General features: G+C 36.7%; 2 protein-coding genes across 4 annotated transcripts; one reads left to right on the top strand and one right to left on the bottom strand.

Moving 5' to 3' along the window:
- Positions 1 to 1,003: 1,003 nt before the first annotated feature.
- LOC127873082 (uncharacterized) lies at positions 1,004 to 7,636 on the bottom strand. Its single transcript, XM_052416684.1, has 2 exons — positions 6,376 to 7,636; positions 1,004 to 1,983 (listed from the first exon to the last, which is right to left on the bottom strand). The coding sequence occupies exons 1-2, from the start codon at positions 7,210 to 7,212 to the stop codon at positions 1,843 to 1,845; spliced, it is 978 nt and encodes a 325-aa protein (XP_052272644.1). The 5' UTR covers positions 7,213 to 7,636; the 3' UTR covers positions 1,004 to 1,842.
- Positions 7,637 to 9,203: 1,567 nt separating this feature from the next.
- On the top strand, positions 9,204 to 26,777 carry LOC127873059 (aprataxin and PNK-like factor). Of its 3 annotated transcripts, XR_008045953.1 has the most exons (15): positions 9,204 to 9,561; positions 9,752 to 9,823; positions 10,593 to 10,759; positions 12,054 to 12,082; positions 12,731 to 12,768; positions 13,503 to 13,620; positions 14,758 to 14,821; positions 15,181 to 15,263; positions 16,067 to 16,351; positions 16,832 to 16,986; positions 19,351 to 19,853; positions 20,373 to 20,489; positions 21,417 to 21,484; positions 22,562 to 24,310; positions 24,457 to 26,777. XR_008045953.1 is itself a non-coding variant. In XM_052416635.1 (14 exons), exons 1-14 carry the CDS (start codon positions 9,463 to 9,465, stop codon positions 22,819 to 22,821), a joined length of 2,058 nt encoding a protein of 685 aa, XP_052272595.1. In that variant the 5' UTR covers positions 9,204 to 9,462; the 3' UTR covers positions 22,822 to 26,777. The 3 variants fall into 3 exon arrangements, 2 of the variants coding, with proteins under 2 accessions (XP_052272595.1, XP_052272596.1); XM_052416635.1 differs by having other exon boundaries at positions 22,562 to 26,777; XM_052416636.1 differs by lacking the exons at positions 20,373 to 20,489; positions 21,417 to 21,484 and having other exon boundaries at positions 19,351 to 19,774; positions 22,562 to 26,777.
- The last annotated feature ends 1,015 nt before the right edge of the window (positions 26,778 to 27,792 follow it).

Genomic DNA, 27,792 nt, shown 5'->3' with positions numbered 1-27,792 from the left:
ATACCACTTTGCCTTAAGACGTAAGAGGATATTTGTTAAATGTCATTATATACCTGTAAAGAAAGCATGCGTCCCCAATATCAGAACCTATTTGACCTCGGGGGAATGATTGGATCAAACATGGTAGACGGCCACAATACATGTTACACAATAACTACCAAACTTCTGGACCCTGTGGTTTAAGATGAGATCAGTCTGCGTTATATAATTATTTTTAATACAAGCTATCCCGAGGACCGGGTGAATTTTTACCCCATATGGATGATTTGAACACTTAGTCAAGAACCAAAATAAGATGTTTCATACTAAATAGTAAATACTGAACATTTGGCCATGCAGTTTAGGGCATTGTTTTATTGTTCATTTCCGAAACCCCCTCTTTAGTCCTTTGATATAATTATTCCATGGATCGACAATATTTTAACAATTTTGATAAAAGACTATCCAAGGAACACTCCTGTGAAGTTTCGTCATTTCCCGCCCAGCAGTTCCAATGTCGCTTGAATAAAAGGTTAAAGGACGTACGGGTACACACACGGACGGACGACAGACATCACGGTCTTCTTATAGCTTACAATGTGCACCTTTAGCTCCGGTAAGCTATATTAATGACCAGTCCGCTATTGCCTCAAACAGTTGCAATCTTGTTATCATCAAACTTGATGACATTGTTTTGGGCTTTAAATCTCGGGTATGTACCGGATCACATTAAACACTTATTAATTATGTCCGTTGAGTTATCCAAAATATGCCAAAATAATGTGTTCAGCTCTTTAACTCAAACGCAATATAACAAAGACCTTTAAACATGCTTTGCATGTTACAAGTCGGCACACGTTACCGAAATGTATTCAATTGTTACGTTGTCATGTGTGGTGAAGGGGCATAGTTCCAAGGTAAAACACCACCCGTCCGACATGAGCTGGGCTTTGGGATGGTAAGGTGTCGCCTAGTGAAGAAGCCTCTATTCCGACAACTACGCTAACCGGACAAAGAGATTGCATGACGATAATAAATTTATTGCAAATTATAACATTTTACACATAGAATGACTTCATTTAAAAATAGCGTGTTTATCATGTGTCCAGTTAGGTACATATATGGAAAAGCACAATAATTATTAAAAGTAATAAAACACCATCGTTTCTTTCTCAACCAAATGCTCAGATACAATTTTTAATATCTTCTTTATGTTCGATTGAAGCAGTTTAGTTGTTAAATATATTAAGGAGTAATCCAATTCCTGTGAATTGGTTTTTAACACAATTACCAGAATCCAGCAACATGTACTACGAGCGGAAATGTTCACATTTTCGTAGCAAACGGCAAACCCCTTTTAATTAAAATAGCCTTTAAACCGCTTACCAAATATTCACTGTTCTGTGCAATTGATGTCAACAGTTTTTTTTACAAAAGTAATTATACAAATACATGCTTTATGCACTGGCTGTATTGTTTAAAGCCTCACAAAGTAAATACGAGTCTACGGTTACATTTCCTTAGCACTGGTTGTATTATCTGATTACATTTTGTAAACACTGATTGAATGCTATGACAGCCAAACAATACGATCACATTTATTTTATTACGCACATGTTGTATTGCTTGAACCCAAACAATCACGATGAGTACATCCTCCAAGCGCTGGTTGTAATGTATCGAACCTATAATCAACATATACGTTCATACGACTGCCTGCAAAAGGCGAATTTCGTTTGCAATTGCTGCAACTGCACGTAATTGTTTTTTCTATTCTTTTAAGTTACGCTACGTATGAAGAGCCAAATGAAACATTCGGCAATTAGATATCTGAAACGAAATGCTCATATCCTGATAGTCCGATCACGTTTTCCTTGCACTGCTGGCCTGAAACGCGCTGACAAAAGATGGCGCCAGAAAGCCTTGAGTGTCCACCATCATGCGAATGCTCCGTTGAAGCCACTTCCAGGTTCCGCGCACGGCCCGTCGCGCCTTCTTTGCCATCTGTAGAAGAAATGGATCACCTGGGTCCAGAGTCACAACGCTGTTGTGTTTTTTGTTGTTGTTTAAACTTAATTCAGCCTAGCTACTGAAAAACGGTGCTAAATACATGTGCGTAATGTCGTTCAAGAATTAAGAGCCTATGCAAACGGCACAGGCTAATCAGGGACGACAATTTCCGCTCTTTATTATTTTTCGTGTAAAATAAGTCTATTTTTAGCGAAAATCAAGTTTAGGCGCACAGCGCCGTCTCTGATAAGCCTGTGCAGACTTTTTTATCCGGACGACCCTGGGTCGAATCCTGAGTGGTCAACTTTTTATGTTGTTTTTGGGGTGCAGACATTGTCATGTTCTTAAACTTGTTCTCTTCAATTCCGTTCTTTCTTTAAAGTTGACGCATTCTAAGATAAAATTCAAAACATGCAACAGAAATCCGTGAAAAGTGTCGTTATCTCCACGCTTTTCAAGTATTGTGGTTATCTCCGCCGTCTGTGTGTCTGTTTGTCTGTCTGTCCGTCCATCCTGACCACTATCTCCTCCTACACTATAAGCACTAGAACCTTGAAACTTACGCACATGGTAGCTATGAGCATATGTGCGACTCTACACTATTTGGAATTTTGATCTGACCCCTGGGTCAGAAGTTATGGGGGTTGGGGTGGGACCGGGTCAGAGATTTTCACTCATTTTTTTATGTTATTTTACATTAACTTCTTCATTTCTACACCGATTTAATTCAAATTGATACTGAACATCTCTTATGACGAAACGGTCAATCTCAACTATGCATGGCCCCATTACCAACCCTGGGGCGATCCCGCCCACATAGACCACGCCCACCCAAAATTGCCTTTTACTATAACTTCTTCATTTCTACACAGATTTTCTTCAAATTGATATTGAACAACTCTTATGACAATACGGTCAATCTCAACTATGCATGGCCCCATTACCAACCCCGGGGCACCCCCCCCACATAGGCCACGCCCACCCAAAATTGCCTTTTACTATAACTTCTTCATTTCTACACCGATTTACTTCAAATTGATACTGAAAATCTCTTATGACAATACGGTCAATCTCGACTATGCATGGCCCCATTACCAACCTTGGGGCATGCCCGCCCACATAGACCACGCCCACCAAAAATTGCCTTTTACCATAACTTCTTCATTTCTACACTGATTTACTTCAAATTGATAATGAACATCTCTTTTGACAATACGGTCAATCTGAACTATGCAGGGCCCAATTACCAAGCCTGGGGCGCCCCCTGGGTAAAACATGCGGCGTGGGGATACGCGTCGGCCTTTGCCGCGCCATTTCTAGTTAATATTTGTATTCATTTGCTCTAACGTCTATGCATGCTTAATTAAAGTTTTTGTATTAACTTTCTTGGCATCTTGCACGTGATCACATGATCAACGTTTGTTTCTTGCAACAATATTCGGCACTAACTTATATCTTTCTTAAGATCTTTTATTGGACTGTGCCATGGGGGGAGAGCTTCGTGGATATGGCGCAGGTCGCCTGAGAGGTTAGCGCACCTTGGTTTAACTTCGACGTGTGTGTGTAGGACCATAACCCATGTTAATTTAATAAGAAGATTACGGTTTGAAGATAGTCCATATAAGCTAAATGGATTCACCCAAAGGCAAAAGTGTGTTGCTTACGTTGTATAAACAAATTTTACCCATTTATGCCTAGCGTCTAAAAAAAGGCCTAGGCAAACAGCGTAGACCCAGATGAGACGCCGCATGATGCGGCGTCTCATCAGGGTCTGCACTGTTTGCTTAAAGGGTTTTCTGTAAGAAATATTCCCATACTTCTAAATTGGACTAATTTATTTCCAAGAGTCCACTAGGCATAAAAGGGTAAATACGGGTTGTTTTATGTTTGGGGTGAAGTGAATCGTAGATAAGTCAGCGGTATGTCCAATCGGAAAGGTCGGGTGAATAGCAAGTGAACAAAATCAGCAATAGTAAAATACGAGGCGACACGCGTGCGGGGATTATATGCTCCGAATAAATTAACCAGTTATGTTTACTTTAATGACACGCACAAGTATCTGATCACGAATAGTTTTATTCGTAAGCAGCGTTAAGGCCAAACAGTTTATTAAATAGAGATTCTATTCAACAATATATCTACTTAAACTATGAAACGGTTTTATTAAAACCTTTATATACAAATACTCGATAAATAAACATTTCTTTAAAAGTTCGTACTTGTTTTGCATTTTTACTCTTTGCGAGTATATGATACGTAGTATGCAAAGTTTCCAAAATAAAAACATATGTTAAAATCAGATCATTCTGATTATGCAAGTTCAACATAAATAACAAAAGCATAAGGGTATCTTAATTGAATTAAAAATGTTTAAACAAAACAAGTGGTACTCTAACAAATATACTCTAAATGTACATTGAAATCATGACATGCATATACCAGGTACCGGTAGTCCATGTTATATACATGTACAATCAATATCAGCGCACACATTTGACAAAAACGACATCCAAAATGCATTACAATACTGTACATACATGCCATACACATTTAATTCGTTCAAAGGGTTATTTTGTTCATTTCTATACATATAAGCAAATGTTTGGTTTGCTTTATTAATTTGATACGGACAAAAATGAGCAACGAAATATAAATGTTTATATGAGACGCAATATTAATTAAATACTGTGCACACACAAAAACGAATACCGAGATATTAATAATAAATACAAATAATCTGATTGATTCATAAAAATAACACCTAACAAATTAATCGAACTAACGCGGAACAAAAATGATCAACGCAATATGAATAAATAAATAAGTTAGGATGCATAATCAAAATCATACAAAACACTGGTTGCTTGAACTACAGTATATGGACAATGCACTAAATTACCTGGATTCAACAAAAAGTGAAAGAGGCATAGCTAGTGTCAGATTATACACTTAAAACAATCATGTTATGAAATGAGCAATTTTATATAGATACTAGATGGCATGCCAATATCGGCGAGTATATGTTTATGTTATCCGTTTGTAATACTAGTAGATAACCCACTTCTGCATGTATGTACTACTGTATATCAAATTTATATGTACTATCAACACAGAGAATGTGTCATATACGCAAACAACGTTAATATTTATCTTACAGCGCATTATGAAAATGCCTTTCATATACAATAGACCGAAATAACCGATATATATATATCGCTTAAATACATTTGCCTTATTCAATCATCGAACGATAATAATATAATTATTCGTTTATACCTTGGGATTATCAATCATTGTTAACTCAAGTGTTAATCCCCTTCTTATCAGTCCAAATATTTTTTTTTACTTTCACACTTTCAAAACTAGGAAAGGTAGGTTGGCTAAAGTATTTTTTGCGTAAAACTTTTTTCATAAACAAGTTTCTTCCCATTTAAATAAGAATTGTGCATGAGTAGAAATCTTCCCAGTATGCATTCAAAATTCATATTTCTGTCTTCGTGTGTAAATGTTACATTGGCGAATACGATGGAATGCAGCAAAAATTATACTTAAAAAATCAAACTTAAAGACGAAAATATCTTTGGTTGGCAAACAAGGTTCGGTCGGGCTTGTTGAAAAAGGCCAGTTTTAAACGCTTAAGTACCGGTAAATACATTTGCCCAACCCTTAACCCATTTATGCCTAGCGTCTAGAAAAAAGGCATTGACAAACAGCGTAGACCCAGATGAGACGCCGCATAATGCGGCGTCTCATCAGGGTCTGCGCTGTTTGCTTTAAGGAATTTCAGTAAAAAATATTCTAAATAAAGAAATAAATATACTAGACATCCCTAATTTTGTAAATAAATTGATCTAATTTAGAAGGATGGGACAGTCCACTAGGCATTAATGGGTTAAACATCGTAACATACATGATTGCAAAGAACGTTGAATTTACAAAGTAGATCTAGAGTATTTGTTGTATTGAATATCTTACCAACTTAAGCAGCTCAAACTAATACAGCTAACAAATGAAGTTTTACTTTGAAAAATATTACGCGGAAATGTTTGACATTGAACTGATTGTCTCTAACCCTTTTATAATCATCAAGGTTTGGATAGTTTAAAATAGCATTACCAGCCCAATATTTTATTGATACCCAAAAGCACAATTTCGTCAGTACAATGATAACCGTTTTAGCAATCAGTGTAATCATTTTAAAATTTACAATTAAACCATTTTGTTTAGTGGTTAGTTAAAAATGTATGTAAATACTTTTCAGCGAAAATCAATGTGCATCTGCATCACATCAAGAGTATTTTATGCAAATGTTAATAATTTATGTAATTACAACTTCTCCTTTCCACCTCGACGAAAAAATCCTCGAATAAAACTAAAAAATGGTACCTTTCGTTTTTTCTTCGATTTACTCGTAAGTAACGAATTATCTCTATCCACATGGTCTATGGACGATATCACATTGTCAACATGAGTATTGCCATTTGTACTGGCCTGTTCAAGAACACTGCTAACAGAATGTCCGTGTTCATCTTCCTGTAAGTTGTCAAATTTTGCGTACTGTCTCTGAGTATAACTGTTTACCCTTCTGTGCATTTTCTGGAACACCGAGGAAGATGAACTGGATTTCGGAATATCACCTGGTTTGGATTTTAGCATCTTTTTGGTGTCGCTGTGGTCTACTTCGTGGTGATTGTCTTCTGTATGATTATGTTCATGATCCTGCACCACCTCTTCCGCTTCCCACTTATCAGCTTCGATGTCGCCGACCTCATCATTTGGCTCATCTATCTGGACTTTGATATTCGCTACATTGTTATCAATCTTTACGCTTTCAGCTTTATCCGCGAAAGAATCTGTCACGTCACCAGACAGGTCGCTATTTGAACTATGTTCACTGCCTCCATGTTTGTTTTCTGTCACATCTGCTCCCGACTTTTTGTCCTGAGTATCAGTTTCAACTGTACTTGGAAGTACATTCAACGTACTTAAATTATCCGAAGAATGTGTTTTGTCCTGTTTAATGTGTATCTCAACCTTGTGACTGTCACTTGAGAGGTCATCATCGCTGTCTAGTTCTTCCTTCGCGTCGCTGAAAATTTCCTCCGTTTCATCGTCGATTCCTCCGTATTTTCTGCCTTTGCCACCTTTTCCGAATATAGTGCTTATAAGCTCTAAGCCATTCGAGCGTATCTGAGCGCTCCAGCGTCCTATTGCTTTGAACATGACCAGTTCTGATGGTTAAATCCACGAAAATCTGACCTTTGTCGTACTATTATTATACTGCCTGCCCATAGTTTGTGCACGTTTAACGTCATGTCATTTCATGAAGTCCTGGACATGAATACATCGTAACAATTTTCTTTACATATTTATCACACAATACATGGCACTGGTAACACCTTCCATGGTCATATTATTGGTTGTAAGTAATCCCTGTTGTATTATAGTATGTCTTTATTCCCTCGCAAACATATAAACACGGCATCTTAAATTCCGTTCAATGTCCTTAAACCATACCTCTACACATCAATACATATCTTCCGTTTAAGGTTTTAAAATGTGGTAGCCTGCCAACGACGGTACACAAAGGTATACTGTTGACTATAGACCGTAAGGTTTGTACAGGCTGTTAAACTCGATAAGCATGGTTGAAGGCGTGTATACACCTACTAATATAAAACCTGTCACCGATACCACAGGCATATGGTGTATTGTACTGTTTTGAATGTGCGCTACTTTATGACAGACCTATTTATTGTTAAAGCCAGTATGGCGTTTATGAAAGCATAACTTTACTATGACAATGGCATGCATGGTCCGTCTAGTTGCTATTTATACTAGGTACACATAGCATACTCCGATGACACGCACCTGATGCAACCGTCTGACATCCCTCATAAAAAAACACACACTAATTATATGAAAAGGGACATTTTTCACAACTCAATATTAAAAAGTTTTATTTAAAATAAAAATATGACACCTTAAGTGTATTTTAAACATACAGGTATAATTGTTATGTAATGATAATAATGGTATGTTAACCGTTGCGTAACAAGGTGAACGCACTGAAAGCGACACTATTTGAATTGGTCAACTAATTCACTTTACACTAACACTCATGCCCTGTATGTACTGGTATACATTGTACAAAAATTGTGGTGTCAAATATAAGAGATCATGAACCAAAGAATAAATTATTTGATTGCCTGCATGAGCGATGGTATAAAGGCTACATTCCTATAGAAAGGCTAACGTCTCAAACTGCATATCGCAAAAAGGATCTTATTTTGCACGCATACGCATTTTTGGGTCGAAGGGGCCATAAACATCTGAGATACTGATGTCCGTTTAAAAATAACGTACACACCCTTTACGAGAACGGCTTTCATATTCACATTCATTCTCTACGACACCAAGAACTTCGCGTGTATTCGGTTTGTTTCAAAGTAAATCCGAGGAAAGATTTTTCAGATGCGTGTCGCGAGTTCCCAGCGGTTCTCGCGGCATCCGATATCTGCCTACAGACCAGGACCGATATTCACAACGCCCCTAAGGAAACTGAAGTATTTTACTTCAATTCTTAAAATGCATTTAGACTATAACGTGTTTAGGCATTTTAAAGTTAACAAATTTTTTAACAGTAAATGTTGCTAAAATGTATTTTACCGTTTTTGTTAGCATAAAGCATTCAATCACCACTGAAAAAAAATGATCTGAAATTTTCGCGTAAATTACAACTGAAGTTAAAATTTTCATTAGGTGTTCTATGAATACTGACACGTGGCCTATTTCATTAAGCTTTTAGGAAAAAACTTATTTTTTTTAATCATTTCATTCCCCGAGTAATTTCCATTTAGTGCAGAGGTCTTTCTGCATTAAACTGTATTAAACAAATAGCCGTGTTATATTAGTTAAATGAAGTGAATGTAAACTATTCATATGCATAATTTTAGTATTTTGCTTTGTTCATTTTACTCTTATTGTGTATAGCTTGAACATTTGTGAGAAATAAAGGTTATGTTCTATTCCGTTCTATAAACAGATGACATTGGTTTTGATGTGCTAACTTTGCTTTTTGGTTGTGCTCCGCACACAAATATTTTTGCATGTTCATACTGTACACCCTTTGCACCACGTTAAATTCAAATAAGTGAGGTGTAACCGTTTTTTTATGTTCTTTGAATTTGGGCTTCATTTCTCTTTGAGTTAAATTTATGCAAAAAAAGCAAATTACAAAAATATCAGTGAAACAACATGCTTTGCCTACAAATTTCATGATCTTATATAAATTTTTACAGAATATCTATGGGATACTAAACATAGTTATCAGTAATTTTGTAATATGTTCTTAATTTTGTCTTTGCTTGCAAGATCTCTGTAAACACACAAACAGCGTTGATGACCTACTTTTGATTTTAGTGTTGATATTTCAATTAGACTTTAGAGGCAGCTTATAAGATAACAATAACCATGAGTGCCATATCAATAGTTAAGCTAGATGACAGCAATACCCAGCCCATCACAATTGAAGAGGGAAAAACAGTCATTGGACGGGGTGCATTTCTGCAGGTACACGTTTAAATGATATGATTTGCCTTTGGACAGATCTGTATTTATTTTCATCAAATTATAATTTAATTTGCTTTTGATAAAAAATAAGTAGAAGTATACCGTTTTAATGATTTTTCTATCTTTTTTTCTAAGCATGTAGTTGCTATCAACTTAAATGAAAACAAAAATTTCATTTTAAACTTTTCAGGTTACAGACAAGCGGGTGTCCAGAAATCATGGGGTACTGGAGGTTTCTGATGGGAAACTTTATCTCACACCGGTAATATTGATAAAAAATTAACATCATATTGGAATGTGTGCTAGCGATTTTGTTTACCAAATAGGGAAAAGTACCATTAAAGCGTCAACAAGGAAAATTTATCGTGAAAAACCCTGACATTGGGAAAGTTTGCATCGTTAATCTTCAGATTGGGAATTATGGGTCTTTGTAATTGAATTGTACTAAATTGCACAATCCAGTTAATATTCTTGTACATGCCTATTTGGTAATTTTATGTTTCAATGCTCATTTTGTTTGTTCACTTGCTGATAATGTGGTTTTGGAACAAAATTAATGCAGCTTTCCATCCTATTAGGGATTAGGGATTCAAAAAGCACTTTTTGTAATATTTTCTACATAGGGAAAGAAGGAAAAATATAGCTGTTGCCATAGGCTAACCGTTTTATAAATTATTTATGGTAATTATTGCATTTTTAAGACGAAATCAATTACCTGGACAGTATTATAAATAAATGCTTTCTTGGTATAAAATGGAACTGTGATATTTATATATATTTGTAGCTTTCAGGTATCTCTGCAGATCTGCAAATTCTGAATAATGAATGCTGTGTTGTAGTGGATATGGTGCCTGCCTAGCAAGCGGAAGGCCATGGGTTCGATCCCCATTTGATCACGAAGACACCATGTACTGGTTCTACCCAGGAAACAGAATCGAGGGCATTCCGCTAACGGCGATAAGCCTAAGACTTTCAATGCAATCAAGCTAAATCAAAGAATTTGACTAACATGCATGTCACTATATTTACAGACACATACCAACCCCTGCTTTTTCAAGAAGACACCTAAGGGTAGCGTAGAGATAATGAAAAAGGATGAGAGGCGATTGCTGGAAAATGGACACATCTTTGGTCTCCTCCCTGATAGCCTTTATTTTAAAGTTTCCTGCCCTGTGACAGAGAATGGTACAACCAAAAGGTAACTCTAAGGCACAATCTTTGAAAAATGGGCTAAATGCATTTGCCTTAAGTGTCATCCTTGATTAGCCTGTGCAGTTGACACGGGCTTATCAGGGACAGCACTTTTGCTTTTATGAAATTCATGTTTAAAAGAAGTCTCTTTTAAACAAAAAATCCAGTTTAGGCGAAAAGTGAAGTTCCGGATAGTCCTGTGTTGACTAGACATGCTAATCTGGCACGACACTTGCCGCAAATGCATGCATTCCACTTTTCCCAATTCGAGGCTCCAATTATCTTTTGAAGATGTGGTAAGTATTGTTTTTGCAACTGTTGGATGATGGTTTGGTTGGTCAAAATAGCAGTTAGTTTCAGTACAGTACAAAGAACGCTTTGAACGTTGATTATACAAGTTAGTATGTCTGTACTCACTGAGAACAAAGAAGTGAATTTTTTAGCTGGACTTTTTCGGAGAAAACACGAGGTATTGTCATAGCCAGCTCGCCCTCCGCGTCATGCTCAAACCTTGACATTTCTCTAAAATCAAAGTGCTTCCACATACAACTTTGAAAATTCATATGTAGATGCACCTTGATGAGTTCTACACGCCACTCCCATTTTTGGGTCACTAGGTCAAAGGTCCAGGTCACTGTGACCTTTAAAAAAATTATTCTGACAATCTTTCATTTATTTAAAACTGCACTCGCAGCCGAGCGTTGGCACCCATTATGTGGTGCTCTTGTTTAGGCTTTGCTGGAGCACTGTATCCAGGATTTCCTTATTGCCATGTCTATATCTGTCACAAGTAGGAATTAAAAATGGGGTTTAATTGTGTTTTGATCAGAACAGGCTTTTCAGGATGACACTTTCTGCTTTTTATGGAATTGTTTGTTTAAAGGTAGTCTTTAAAGTTTGTAACGAAAATATAGTCATCGGGGAAGTGTTGTCATTCATTAGCCTGTGCCTAATCTTTATGTATGTGCATTAATATGGAATAACACATAGCTCACATGCATATAGCCCCCTTTTCTCAGAGAGGGGCTGTTATATTAAAAAACAACAACCTGATTAATGATAAAAAACAGATACTGTGCAACATAAAAGATAATCGAACATAAAGTAACGTTTGTATACTCCTTGGATCAATTAAATAACTTACTAAGTCAATTACAAATATTAACATTGTAATTATAAAAATCATCTTATGGTATATCTGCCTGAAAACAAAAGTCAAACTACAAGTTACAACACATAACTAAATGATGAAATACTTAAAACAAAATTTCGAGTATAAATGTTTTCTTGTGTTTTTTCAGCAAGCCCAATAGGAAGAGTGAACCAAAAGGTAAGCAAACATTATGTGGAATTGTTAGATTAAGGTTAAGTTTAAACCTATTTATTTTAGCTCGATTGCATCGAAAGCCTCAGGCTTATTGAAATACTCTCGAGTCCATTATGAGATTATGGTTAGAAATTGTTATGCATCCGGATCGAAAGATCGGGGGTATATTGTTTTTGACCTGTCTGTCTGTCATTCATTCATTGTGCGTGTCCCAAAACTTTAACCTTGGTTAAAGTTTTGCATTAACTTTTGCATTATTGAAGATAGCACCTTGATATTTGGCATGCATGTGTATCTCATTGAGCTGCACATTTTTAGTGGTGAAAGTCAAGGTCAATGTCATCCTTCAAGGTCAAAGGTCAAATATATGTCTTCAAAGCAGCGCAATAGAGGGCATTGTGTTTCTGACAAACACATCTCTTGTTTAAATGAATTTATGTGAATTTTTTTTAAGTGATACTGAATAAAATTTTGAAAAAATTGAGCTTTGCTATAGGAAACCAGGCTTATGCGTAAAGTGTCTTTCCCGATTAACCTGTACAGTCCAGACAAGTTTATCAGGGACGACACTTTCAGCACGTGTATTAAACACCGTTTTCCCAGAGCAGGTTACAATTACTGACCATTAACGTACTGTCTTGTTTTCTTCAGAAATTGTAGAGGAGGAAACTTCCCTGATAACAAACAAGGTAAGAAAGAAGCTTACATTGTACATACCATACAGTATATGCAAATCCTGCTCTGAGTCCTTTTTAATGATATTTTTATTGCAATGTTCAGTGGTTTTAGATACATTGTAACATACAGTTAATTAAGAATTGATTTTGAATGTCTACCATAAGCTTACAATTGTGACAAATATTTCTCTTTTAAATACGTTTTAAGACCATTTTTGAAAAGGATTATTTGGTTTTTACATTATTTTTCAGCTGGTGGTAGTAAATGTTTTTATTTTAGATAAGAGACTTTATTTACCTCCTGCATAGGTATGTGCAAGTCAAGCCATCCTGCTTCATACTGTACAAAATATTATGTGTCAGTTGCACAAATATGAGTTAATATTTTAAGAGAGACATACAAACACATTATTTTTTGCTATGGTTGTATAGACATTGTATAAATCTTTCCAAAAGAACTGTGGCACAACATTTTCATATGAGCCTCATTCTGGGGAGACTGCGCTTAATACTTTGCCCTTAATACTTGAGCGTTAAGTGCAATCAGTGATGACCTTTCTGCTTTAGTGGAATATTTCTTTGAAGGAAGTATCTTCTAAATGAAAATCAAGTCTAGGTGGAAATCAATCCTGATTAGCCTTAATAGACAGCACAGGCCAATCTAGGACAATACATTATGAACATGCATTAAGCCCAGTATTTCAAGAGGGGAGGCTCATATGTTAAAACATGTGGGTTTTTTTCAGTGGAATGGAATAGTGAAGCCAGAGGGTGGTCTAGATATGACCCTACCCTTGCAGAAGAAGCGAAAGCTGCCAGACTGGATGGTGCAGATGGCAAAGTCATCACCAATGAAAAACTCTTGTAAGGCAATATATTGTCAACAATTCTTTTTATTCCCTCATCATCATGTTATTCAAACTTTAATGTGTAAAGCATATATTATCAATTATTACAAGACATTGTTCATTTGCAAGAATCAGGATGATTCATCTCCCAACTTTTGAAGGCCAAGGTCACACTTAAAGGTCTTGGGTCGAATTTTACCATTAAATGGCTGTTTTTTTAGCTCACCTGTCACGAAGTGACATGGAGAGCTTATTTGACCGTGTGATGTCCCGCATCCGTTGTGTGTGCGTGCGTCTGTCGTCCAATTTGTTTGTGTAGACATTAGAGGTCACGGTTTTCATCAAATCTTTATGAAATTTGGTCAGAATGTTTATATTGATTAAATCTGGGTTGGGATTGTATTTGGGTCATCTGGGGTCAAAAACTAGGTCATTAGGTCAAAACTAGGTCAAATAATAGAAAAACGTTGTGTAGACAATAGAGGTCGCAGTTTTCATCCAATCTTTATGAAATTTGGTCAGAATGTTTATCTTTATGAAGTCTGGGTTGGGATTGAATTTGGGTCATCTGGGGTCAAAAACTAGGTCACTAGGTCAAATAATTGAAAAATCATCAACAATTTGTTTGTGTAGACAGTTAAGGTCACAGTTTTCATCCAATGTTTATGAAATTTGGTCAGAATGTTAATCTTGATGAAATCTGGATTGGGATTGTATTTGGGTCATCTTGGTTAAAAGAACTAGGTCAGTAGGTCAAATAATAGGAAAACCTTGTGTGGACAATAGAAGTCACAGTTTTCATTCAATTTTCATGAAATTTGGTCAGAATGTTTGTCTTGATGAAATCTGGGTTGGGATTGTATTTGGGTCACCTGGGGTCAAAAGCTAGGTCAATAGGTCAAATATTATAAAACCTTGTGTAGACAATAGAGGTCACAGTTTTCATCCAATCTTTATGAAATTTGGTCAGAATGTTTATCTTGGTGAAATCTTGGTTGGGATTGTATTTGGTCAGTCAGGTGAGTGATTCAGGGCCATCATGGCCCTCTTGTTTAAATTAGTATACTTTTGATACAAAAGTGGAATTCGGTATATCTGTTTTGTCAGCATTATAACTTATGTTTGACTGTTATCTCTATATTATTTTTTGAAGCTAAACCTCATGCTAGAAAAGTCAGCACTTCCCAACCAAGCACAAAGAAGGCAGCCAGGAAAAAGTAAGAACAGAATAGTGAACTGATTCAAGCAGTTTTATAGCCATATAACTTTATCTATATTTGTAAAATCCCTTATTGATTTACATATAACACAAAATATATATGGTTCAAATATTTAACAAATGAAACTCATAATTCGATTCATTGATGTACAATGGAAATACCTTTAGTGCTGAAAAAATAGCCTTTAAAAAAATGTTTGTTTAACCCGAGTGTGGTAGTGCTTTAAAGCGTAGGCGTATGCCGAGGCAGGTCCAGAGCTAAGCTGGTGGCATATGGCAAAAAGAACCACTGTCTCCTGACACAGCTCATGTGGACAATTAAAGAAACTGAACAAAATGTCTGATTAATTCTGATAGGAAGACTGAGAGTGAAGATGACGAAGACTTTGAAATGGAAGCTGAGGAAGAAGAAGAAGAGGTGGTTACAACAACTAAACGAGGTTTGGGGCTTAATCTTTAATCCAAAGTTCAGTCACCAAGTGACAGTCTTATTATGCTTCTTGAAAAATGGAGCACATTAGCAACAATTCTGTCTTAATTCTAATTTTGATGGAATTTAGTTTGCATGGGTCATAAGCCATTTTTGTCATTTATCATTTCTTTGCTACTCCATGTCTGTCCTTCCGTCTGTCAGTGCATCTGTACTTCAGTGGGTCACACTTTCTGTTTCTGCATGGAATCTCAGACACTACTCATCAGACTTCGATGGTTCCTGTCCATTCATTTTCAATGAGTTAATTCCCTTTGATGATACCTTTCATTTTGCATGTGATCTCAGACAATAAAAATCTGACTTTGATATAACTTGATATGCATTATCCTATTGAGTGGACATGCACATTCCATTATTCATATTTCATTGTCTTATAGATCTTTATTCTCCACCTGAGATCTCGGAAAGCAATGATCAGAATTTATGAAACTTTTTTCTTCTTCTTTTTTTTTTCATGAAAAAAAATCAATAATATTTTTTCCGATATAACAGGGTTTAGTCTTCCATCAAAGCTTTTCCACTGATTTCATAAAAACATAAACTTATTTCAATATAAATTGATAATGGTTGAGGTCTGTTTTCTAGTGAGTTCCAAGAATTGAAGATTGATTCATGAACATTAAGCTATGAATTTTTTTGAAATAATACAAACCTTCTCTTCCCTCTTGGTTAACCAAGCTTTGTATATTAGATTTATTTTTATGATAATATAATGTGTACCTACTCTGAAAATATTCATCTTCAACCCAGGTCGAACTGTGAAGCGAAAGAGTTATGCAGGCAGTGATGATGATGACGATGATGATGATTGGGAGGTAGAAGAGTTCAAGCCTAAGAAAAGATCACCAGCGAAAAAGGCTACCCCGAAAGCCAAGCCCAAGCCTCGGGCGCGGAAAAAGGCCGTCTCGAGTGAAGAAGAAGAGTTGGAGGAAGAGGAGGAAATAAAGCCAAAGAAAGAACGGAAAGGTGCAGGTGACATTACACCTGGCACTTCAAGAGCTAACAGAGCAGCCCGAGAAAAGCGGAAAAGTTATGGTAAAGAATGTTTTGTGTTTTTATGTTTGTGTTTTTCTCTTATCCAAAAAGTTACTTGGTCTCTTTGTGATGCTTTTTGTTGTTTACCTTATTTTAAAGCTTATTTGAAAAATTAATGGACTTTTAAGCTGACTCTGTGTCCAAATTTCCCAATCCCCTACCGAAAAATTCCCAAAAGCAAAGAAAGTTTGCATCAATAGCATTCCAGAAGCGCAAGATCTGCAACTGAACAAATATAATGAGCTCTGATGCTAAAATTTCAGCAAAAGTCATGTAAAAGAAAATACAAATTGGTTTGTGCATCTAAGTATAAAGCAATTAAAAGACCCATAATTTCCAATCTGAAGATTTCACAATGCGAATTTTCCCAATTTTTGGGATTTTGGCACTAATTTTTTCCAATTTGCACAATACTGGTACTTTGCCAGATTGGGCACACAAAAAATGGCTGTTACAAGTGATAATACATTCCTGTTTCAGTGGATGATTTCATGGACTTCTCGGACGAGGACGTGCCCAAGGAGTCCGTGGAGAAGGACGAGGACAGTGACTTTGTGATGAGCGCTAGTGAAGAGGAGGAGGAGGACTCTGGGAGTGATTGGGAGGAGGAAATCAAATCAGCATCGCAGAAAAAGGTGAAATATTTGCAGTTTTAGATTTGTCAGCATATTATTTGAAACTTTCATATTATTGTTATGCCCCCGGATCGAATGATCGAGGGTATATTGTTTTTGTCCTGTCTGTCTGTCCGTCATTGTATCTGTGTGTCTGTCCCAAAAATTTAACCTTGGTCATAACTTTTGCTATATCCAAGATAGCAACTTCATATTTGGCATGCATGTGTATCTCATTGAGCTGCACATTTTGAGTGGTGAAAGGTCAAGGTTAAGGTCATCCCTCAAGGTTGAAGGTCAAATATATGGCTTCAAAGCGGCGCAGTAGGGAGCATTGTGGTTCACAAAAACAGCTCTTGTTCAATTAAAGAAAGGCTCTTCTTCACGTTAATCCACTTAAGGCAGTAGTTGTCATCCTTGATTAGCCCTTGTTGACTTCACAGGCTAATATAGGACGTCACTTTACACATGCATCTTGCCTAGTTTTCTTTGAAAGCAGCTCAATCATTGGCTGGTAAAGATTGGTCTGGGATTGGGTAATTGTCTTTTGAGATGACTTTTATTTAACCTATTTAAAAAAAGAAGATGGTTAGCTCATACAGGGGTTTTTTTTAGAAAAAGGGGAAGACGCTGGACGCTGGGTAAAAGGGGAAAATCGAGCGCGAAAGAGACATATTTGGGGAAAAAATAAAAACTGTTCATTTCAATGTCTATAACTGACCTACAGACTTCAGGTTTTTTTTTAGAAAAAGAGTCATGTCTCTGACCTTTTTGTTCTTAAACACATGAACAAGTATGATATTAAAGTCAAAGTCCTAAATAAAGTTGCAGGGGTAGATCTAATAATGGGAAATGTTTTCAACTTGGGCCGGGGAACGATGTCAATATTGTGATTTCAATTTCATGATGAATGGGTTGACGATCTAGATCTGCTACAGTATTGGAAGCGAAAGGTGCGGCAGCTGCCGATTGTCTACTTTCACTTTCACAATAATCCGACAGTATTAATCGATGTTGATTACATGTACCTCCGAATCCTGCTGGGTTTCAACGGTTTTTGATGATTCATTCTTAAAAAATACGTCAACGCAATTAATATTTTCCGAGTCCGAACGTTTTATTTTGTTCGTGTATGAATGCCAATTGTGAGACTTTTTCTGTTTTAACGTTTATATCTTGGCTTTCACATAACCCGGATGAAAATTCGACTGGTTTCCGGTAATTAATTGACGAAACACCCTTCTCGCGCAAGACCGGAATCCAGTAAAATAGTCACATGATTAATACGATTAGTTGCCCGGTTTCCATGACGTAATTTAAGAGCTATATATAGAATCACTGGGATTTCCAGATTTGAGTGTTCGTCGGGAGAGAGAGAGAGAGATCGTTGTACATGGTACAAATTGGATAAGCGTCGACTTCCCAAAAGAAAAAAAAAATTTCTTTGAGGGTAAAATATTATATTTTGGTGAAACATTATATTTTTGGAGGGGAAATGGTATTTTTAGGGGAAAAATTCTGGTAGGGGAAGACGCCGAATATCGGCGTCACTTTCTTAGTAAAAAAAACCCCTGTCATAAGATTTAAAAAACCAAATTATTTATCAGATTGCTATTTAGCTTGCCTAAGCACAATATGTTTATAGTGACCCTTTGTGATTACCTTTTGTATGTCGTGCGTTGTCCTTGTTGTGTCATTAACCTTTGTGATTACCTTTTGTATGTCGTGTGTTGTCCTTGTTGTGTCATTAACCTTTGTGATTACCTTTTGTATGTCGTGTGTTGTCCTTGTTGTGTCATTAACCTTTGTGATTACCTTTTGTATGTCCTGCGCTGTCCTTTGTGTGTTGTTAATATTTACCTTGTGAACACTCCAGAGGCCACATTTATTGCCTAGTCCTTTTGAAACTTGGTCAGATTATTTGTTCTATTGATATCTCAGCCAAGTTTGGGATTTGCCCATGTTGGTTAAAAACTACTGTGAATGCTTAAGAAGTTATATTTTTTGTCCAATCTTCATGAAACTTAAAACATTTGTTGTGGCCCTGGTCCATTTAAAAAAGTAGCAGCTAGGGCATTGGGACTTTTTTATTTACAAGGCTATAGGGAATCCTTGTGAACACTTAAGAAGTCCATTTTTTTTCCAAACTTTGTACAATTTTTCCAAAATCTTGCTTCTTATGATAGCTTAGCAGAGTTCAAAAACTGTTCCTGTGCATTTAAAAAAATGGTTGTCAGTGGGCATTACAGTTTTGCTTATATGGCTACAGTCAAACTTATTGAACTTTCTTGAAGTCACTCTTTTATTCCAATTATCATGAAAAATACGTGTTTTCCCAGAATGCCACTCGAATATCCAAAATCAAAACCAGTCATCCATTTTCAGTCCAAACCGCAAGGTAGCCGGAGATCATCTCGTACTGTTGGCAAACGGAAACGTTATGCGGACTCTGACGAGGACCTTGAATCGTCAGAGGATGAATATGTCCCAAGGTCATCCAAGAAACGGAGAGCCGCCATTCCGCCTGCCAAACGTGGTCGTCGTGGAGCCCGACGGAAACGCACAAGTAGCGACGATGAAGAGGAATCGAGCTCAGACGATTATGTTGCGCCCAAAAGAGACCCTAAAACTAAGCGACCTAAAAAGGGTTCTGTTTCGGAGGAAGAGGATGAAGAATTAGAAGAAGAGGAAGAAGAAGTTACCCCCAAGAAGAAGCGTGGAAGAGGGAAAGCTGCGAAGGAGGAGGAAAGTTCTGATGAGGATGATGTTGATGGTGATGATGATGATGACGACAAATCGTCTGGAAAAGGTCGGGATAAAGTTGAGAAAGTCAGGCAATTAAAGAGTAAACACAGACCACCATGTATGTTCGGCAAGAAATGTTACAGGTAAATTAGATTAATAGTGTTTTTTTTATGAACATATTTTATTATAAATCTTAAGGGATGAAATGAATAAGAGTAACTTTGTTGGGTGGTCAGTCATTTTCTGATTAAATGCTATAAGTTTGTGGAGCTTATACTTTTACAATTCTCAACCTATTACTGTTATTATTATATTACAACTTAAAAAATCTCATCAGCCTGAAGTGCAGATTTGCGGAACTCTTCATTCCCATTGATCCACACATTCGTTATTTGCCCTTGAAAATCGCTGACAAAGCAGTTTGTGTTTAGTACTCATAGAACAAATCTCTAGTTTCCAGTAATTTGTTAATAATTCATTGCACATATTGCCTTTATTGTAAACATAAAGCTCTTTTTTGATTGCATTATGATTAAGTTGAAATGAAACTATTGACTGCTTCAGCCATGCTTGAATCCCTGACACCATGCAAGTTAATTAAAACACAAAAAGGTCACAACTAGTTCTCCAAGTCACAACACAATATTTCACATGAATTTCAGGAAGAACCCAGAGCACTTTGCAGAGTTCAGCCATCCCGGGGACGTCAGCTATGATGAACAGTCGGACCTGGAAGACGACGATATCCCAGACTGTCCGTATGGGTCCACTTGCTATAGGTGAGTTATTATCCAGCACTTGCTAAAGGTGGGTTATTATCCAGCACTTGCTAAAGGTGGGTTATTATCCAGCACTTTCTATAGGTGGGTTATTATCCAGCACTTGCTAAAGGTGGGTTATTATCCAGCACTTGCTAAAGGTGAGTAATTATCCAGCACTTGCTAAAGGTGGGTTATTATCCAGCACTTGCTAAAGGTGAGTAATTATCCAGCACTTGCTAAAGGTGGGTTATTATCCAGCACTTGCTATAGGTGAGTTATTATCCAGCACTTGCTATAGGTGAGTAATTATCCAGCACTTGCTATAGGTGAGTAATTATCCAGCGCAATAGGCAGAGAGATACATGTATTCTTTTTGCCTTGTCTGTCAGACCGTACAAGAACTTTTGTGTCCGGATCTATATGTTGGAACTGTTTGGGAAGTTTTCATTCAAACCTTGTATGAGTGTATATATGGGTAAGAGGATGATGCATATAAATAGCAACGCAAACTATTAATCAATTACAGAGTTGGTGGAATTTCTGACAATGGTGGAGCCGGTAGGGGAGTTTTATTGCTTGTTATGTTGATATCGCTTTGATCTTAAGAAGTGCTAGTTGCAGAAAAATACACTACCGGTAATCAGTAAATTTCAAGTGCCCTGCTGTCTCTGATTTTGAAACTCAATCATCCCTGGCGAGGGACACTCAAATGGCCTATGGAAAGCACTGGTACAGGGTGTAAAATACCCCTTCACAACAAAATGAGGGGATAAAATACACTTTAGGGTAAAAAGCCTATTAAAAGCTATGTAATCCTTTGAGTTGCGTTCCGAGAAAACTGGGCATATTGCATGCCTGTAAAGTGTTGTCCCAGATTTAACCTTTTCTCAGGATGCGGCTCATATATTGAATCTGTTAATGCTCACCTTTGTGTTGCATTTTCAGAACGAATACCAGCCACTTAAAGCAATACAGACATCATACAAACGACAAAGAAGAAAGGACCCCTAACGGTGTGTGCCCAGCAGATCAATAGTTGAGCCCCGCTCTGCGAAAATGGGTTTTAATGCATGTGGGTAATGTGTTGTCAGAGACGACACTTTACACTTTTCTGGTATTTTTTGTTTAAAGAAAGTCTCTTTTAAGCAAAAAACTAGTTAAGGCGGAAAGTGTCGTCCCTGATTATCCTGGGCTTACTGCCAAGAATACTCTGATATGACACCTTACACACATGCATTTGGCCCAGCTTTGTAAGATAGCGGCTCAATTATTCACCTATAGCAAGTGGACCCATAAGGGCAGTATGGGATATCATCGTCCTCCAGACTGTTCATCATAAGTCACATCGCGGGGGTGGCTGAACTCTGCAAACCAACTGATAATCGGAAAGAGTAACTCCATATATGCCATTCAAAGATATAACAATATAAGTTGCTTAAAAAACTAAGATGAAACTTTCAATCTCAGTTACCAGTAACAAATATTGCCAAACATGCATGGTGGTCTGTGTTACCTCTTAAGCTTTCTCAACTTTGCTTTCATGCGGCTCATATTGTTGCTGCTTTTAAGCTCACCTGAGCACAACGTGCTCATGGTGAGCTTTGGTGATCGCCTTTTGTCTGTTGTGCGGCGTCATCATTTGCCTTGTTTACTCTCTAGAGGCCACATTTATTGTCCAATCTTCATGAAATTTGGTCAGAAGATTGGTCTCAATGATATATTGAATGAGTAAGAAATTGGTAACGTTTGCTTGAAAAACATGGCTGCCAAGGAGCGGGGCATTATTCCTTTTATGGCTATAGTAAAATCTTGTTAACACTCTAGAGGTCACATTTATTGTCCTATCTTCATGAAATTTGGTCAGAAGATTAATCCCAATAATATCATGGACAAGTTCGAAAATGATGCCGGTTGCACTGTCTGCACAGGCTAATCAGGGACAACAATTTCTTCCTAAACTGGATTCTCTGTACAAAGATTATTTCTTAACAAAAAATACTATAAAAGCTGAAATTGTCGTCACTGATAAGTCTGTGCTGATGTTTTATGTGCTTTTGAAATCATAATAATTATGCATTTCTTAATCTCAGAGAAAAAAGAAAATGATGAAGTTGCAGAGGAGAAGAAAAATAAAAAGAGGGTAAATGACGATGACGATGGTGAGACAGGTCCTAACACCTACGATTATAAAGACAGTTTTATTAACGACAAGAGTCAGACCCAAGAGAATGATGATAGTGTAGACGAATCAGGAGAAGAAGACGAGGAAGAGGAAGAAGAGGATATAGAAGCTTTGAAAAAGGAGGCAAAAAAGTTTGTGAAGAATGATAAACTTACAAAACCTGTGTGAACTCAGGTTGGTTAAGTAAATTTTTATGTTCATTGTGAGGAAAGGTAGTGTTGACATTTATCAAATGGTTTGATTTTATGTTTTGAATGTAGGTGAAAGTAATTGGTTTGACCTTTTTCAGTTTTTGGGAGATGAGATCAGTAACAACTTATCAGTTCTTGCTTTTTTGGTATTTAAGTGTATTTGATGTGTTTAAAAATGTAGTAATTTTATGGTAACTATGTCAAGCTGGAGTAATATACAAATGTTCCATTTATTTGTGAATATAACATTAACTCTTTCAATGATCTCTTGTTTTGTAACTCATAAATACATGTTAAATTTAAGTTGATTAACAAGTGGTAAATGATTTTCAGAAGAATTCTTTTTACATTTCATCAATGTAGTAAATTATCTTTAAGTTTCCGATAATCAACATGTATAAGTCAAACCTTCTTTGAACTTGTAAAGAAGACAACATTTTTATTGAAAAGCTTTTTAAAGCATTAATTCTATCACATTGTTTCATATACAGTGAGAAGTTTCATGCATTGTACAATTTATGCATTTTCATTTTTGTAATGCCATGTTCATTTTGTTGTCGATCATTTGATGGATGCAGGTCTTTTTAAAGCCATTTTTGTAAATATAAACATTTATTTCATTTAGAAAGTATGTGGGCAATTTTACATGCAGATATATATGCTTTTAAGTTTTATTGTGTCTACAAATATTTAGGTTTTTCCCAAATCTTTGTGAATACTGTAGTCCTTTTTAGCTCACCTTAGCACAACGTGCTCATGGTGAGCTTTTGTGATCGCCTTTTGTGTGTTGTGCGGCGTCAACATTTGCCGTGTTAACTCTCTAGAGGCCACATTTTTTGTCCAATCTTCATGCAATTTGGTCAAAAGATTGGTCTCAATCATATCTTGGATGAGTTCGAAAATGGTTGCACTTGCTTGAAAAACATGGCTGCCATGGGGCTGGGCATTTTTCCTAATATGGCTATAGTTAAATCTTGTTAACACTCTAGAGGCCACATTTATTGTCTGATCTTCATGAAACTTGGTCAGAAGATTCATCCCAATAATATCTTGGACAAGTTCGAAAATGATTCCGGTTGGTTGAAAAACATGGCCGCCAGGGGGCAGGGCATTTTTATGTCCCCCACCCACTATAGTGGGATACATATTGTTTTTGCCCTGTCTGTTGGTCTGTACGTTGGTCTGTTTGCTCCAACTTTAACATTTGCAATAACTTTTTCAATATTCAAGATATCAACTTGATATTTGGCATGCATGTGTATCTCATGGAGCTGCACATTTTGAGTGGTGAAAGGTCAAAGTCATCCTTCAAGGTCAGAGGTCAAATATATGTGGCCAATATTGCTCATTTTATGAATACTTTTGCAATATTGAAGATAGCAACTTGATATTTGGCATGCATGTGTATCTCATGGAGCCGCACATTTTGAGTGGTGAAAGGTCAAGGTCATCCTTCAAGGTCAGAGGTCAAATATATGTGGCTAAAATCGCTCATTTTATGAATACTTTGGCAATATTGAAGATACCAACTTGATATTTGGCATGCATGTGTATCTCATGAGGCCGCACAGTTTGAGTGGTGAAAGGTCAAGGTAATCCTTCAAGGTCAGAGGTCAAGTATATGTGGCCAAAATCGCTCATTTTATGAATACTTTGGCAATATTGAAGATACCAACTTGATATTTGGCATGCATGTGTATCTCATGGAGCCGCACATTTTGAGCAGTGAAAGGTCAAGGTCATCCTTCAAGGTCAAAGGTCAAACAAAAAACACAAAAAAATCAAAGCGGCGCAGAAGGGGACATAGTCTTTCTGACAAACACATTTTTCAATATTAAAAATAGCAACTTGATATTTGGCATGCATGTGTATCTTATGAAGCTGCACATTTTGAGTGGTGGAAATTCAAGGTCAAGGTCATCCTTCAAGGTAAAAAAAAAAAATTGTTTAAAAGCGGCGTTCTCATGAAGCTGCATATTTTGAGTGGTGGAAGTTCAAGGTCAAGGTCATATTTCAAGGTCAAGGTCATCCTTCAAGGTCAAAGGTCAAAAAAAATATTCAAAGCGACTTTCTCATGAAGCTGCAAATTTTGAGTGGTGGAAGGTCAAGGTCATCCTTCAAGGTCAAAGGTCTTTTTTTTTTAATTCAATGGGGCATTCTCATGAATCTGCACATTTTGAGTGATGGAAGGTCAAGGTCATCCTTCAAGGTCAAGGTCATCCTTCAAGGTCAAAGGTAAAAAAAAAACATTTTTTTTTCAAAGCGGCGTTCTCATGAAGCTGCACATTTTGAGTGGTGGAAGTTCAAGGTCAAGGTCATCCTTCAAGGTCAAAGGTCAATTTTATTCATTTTAAATCTTGTTAACACTCTAGAGGCCACATTTATTGTCCAATCTTCATGAAATTCGGTCAGAAGATTCATTCCAATAATATCTTGGATGAGTTCGAAAATAATGCCGGTTGGTTCAAAAACATGGCCGCCAGGGGGCAGGGCATTTTTCCTTATATGGCTATAGTAAAACCTTGTAAATAATCTAGAGGCCACATTTTTCAGATCTTCATGAAACTTGGTCAGAAGATTTGTCCCAATGATATCTTGGATGAGTTGGAAAATTGTTTTGCTTTCTTTAAAAACATGGCCATCAGGGGGCAGGGCATTTTTTCTAATAAGGCTATATATGGCTTTTGTAAAACATTGTTAAAACTCTAGAGGCCACATTTATTGTCCAGTCTTCATGAAATTTGGTCAGAAGATTTGTCTTATTGATATCTTGGAATTGTTCGAAAATGATTACGTTTGCTTGAAAAACATTGCTGCCAACGGGCGGGGCATTTTTCCTTATATGGCTAAATATGGCTATAGTAAAATCTTGTTAACACTCTAGAGGCCACATTTATAGTCCAATCTTCATGAAACTCGGTCAGAAGAATCATCCCAATAATATCATGGACGAGTTCAAAAATGATACCGATTGGTTGAAAAACATGGCCACCACGGGGGCGGGGCATTTTTCCTTATATGGCTATAGTAAAACCTTGTTAACACTCTAGAGGTCAGAAGATTTGTCCCAATAATATCTTGGATGAGTTCGAAAATGGTTTTGGTTGCTTTCAAAACATGGCCACCAGGGGCGGGGCATTTTTCCTTATATGGCTATAGTAAATCCTTGTTAACACTCTCAAGGCCACATTCATTGTCAGATCTTCATGAAATTTGGTCGGAAGATTGGTCTCAAGAATATCTCGGATGAGTTCGAAAATAATTGTTTGCTTGAAAAACATCGCTTCCAAGGGGCGGGGCATTTTTCCTTATATGGCTATAGTAAAATCTTGTTAACACACTAGAGGCCACATTTACTGTCCAATCTTCATGAAACTTGGTAAGAACATTCATCCCAATAATATCTTGGACGAGTTCAGAAATGATGCCGGTTGGTTGAAAAAACATGTCTGCCAGGGGGCGGGGCTTTTTTCCTTGTATGGCTATAGTAATACCTTGTTAACACTCTAGAGGCCACATTTATTTTCTGATCTTCATGAAACTTGGTCAGAAGATTTGTCCCAATAATATCTTGTTATCTCAGGTGAGCGACTTTGGGCCTTTCAGGCCCTCTTATTTATAAATGTTAATAGTTTCCAGATAAAGATTTTTAGAGCATTTTGTTGAATTTGTATCAATATGGAGATTGAGATATATTTTCTTATAGTAAATATTTTTGCCGCCTTTTTTATTTTTGGATATACATTATGAGCTGGCCCACACTTTGGTAATCTATAATAAACAATTTTCATCCTAACTTAAGCTCATTTCAAAGCTAAATTCAATTTTTATGTTGATATAAAATTGTTTTGAATGACAGAAGTAAAAATGATATGTTCATTTCATGTTGTATCTGCATTTAAGAATTTAATAAAGCATTTTTCAATGATAAAACTGCCTGTGTTCTAACTGTTCTTATAATCACATTCATTGATTCAATGTGCACATAGATATAAACTTCCAAATATGTTTATGGAATATTTGAAAAACAAAAACAACATACTGAACTATGGTAATTAACTTAAGTAAAACAACTTGTTGTGAAGTAAGAACTATAACACTACATTGAAATCAAATAAATCGAAGCGCGGAAGGCAATGAAGTTGTTCGCTATTGCATAATCTTAGACGCAACTATTTTTAGCTCACCGGATCACAATGTGCTCATGGTGAGCTTTTGTGATTGCCTTTTGTCTGTTGTGCGTTGTGCGCCGTCATCATGTGCCTTGTTAACATTCTAGAGGCCATATTAATTGTCAAATCTTCATGAAATTTGGTCAAAAGATTTGTCTCAATGATATCTTGGATGAGTTCGAAAATGGTTATGTTCGCTTGAAAAACATGACTGCCAAGGGGCGGGACATTTTTCCTTATATGGCTATGGTAAAACCTTGTTAACACTCTAGAGGCCACATTTATTGTCCAATCTTCATGAAACATTGTCAGAATAATCGTCCCAATTATATCTTGGACAAGTTACAAAAATGATGCCAGTTGGTTGAAAAACATTGCCGCCAGAGGGGCGGGGCATTTTTCCTAATATGGCTACAGTAAAACCTTGTTAACACTCTAGAGGCCACATTAATTGTCCAATCATGATGAAACTTGGTCTGAAGATTTGTCCCAATTATATCTTGGACAAGTTCGAAAATGGTTCTGGTTGCTTTAAAAACATGGCCACCAGGGGGCGGGGCATTTTTCCTTATATGGCTATTTATGGCTTAAGTAAAACCTTGCTAACACTCTAGAGGCCACATTTATTGTCCAATCTTAATGAAACTTGGTCAGAAGATTTGTTCTAATGATATCTTGGATAAGTTTGAAAATGGTTTCGGTTGGTTGAAATACATGGCCTCCAAAGGGGTGGGGCATTTTTCCTTATATAACTATAGTAAAACCTTTTTAACACT

The sequence above is a fragment of the Dreissena polymorpha genome, chromosome 3, assembly GCF_020536995.1.
Source record: "Dreissena polymorpha isolate Duluth1 chromosome 3, UMN_Dpol_1.0, whole genome shotgun sequence".
Taxonomy (NCBI): domain Eukaryota; kingdom Metazoa; phylum Mollusca; class Bivalvia; order Myida; family Dreissenidae; genus Dreissena; species Dreissena polymorpha.
This window is presented reverse-complemented; position numbering and strand designations above follow the sequence as displayed.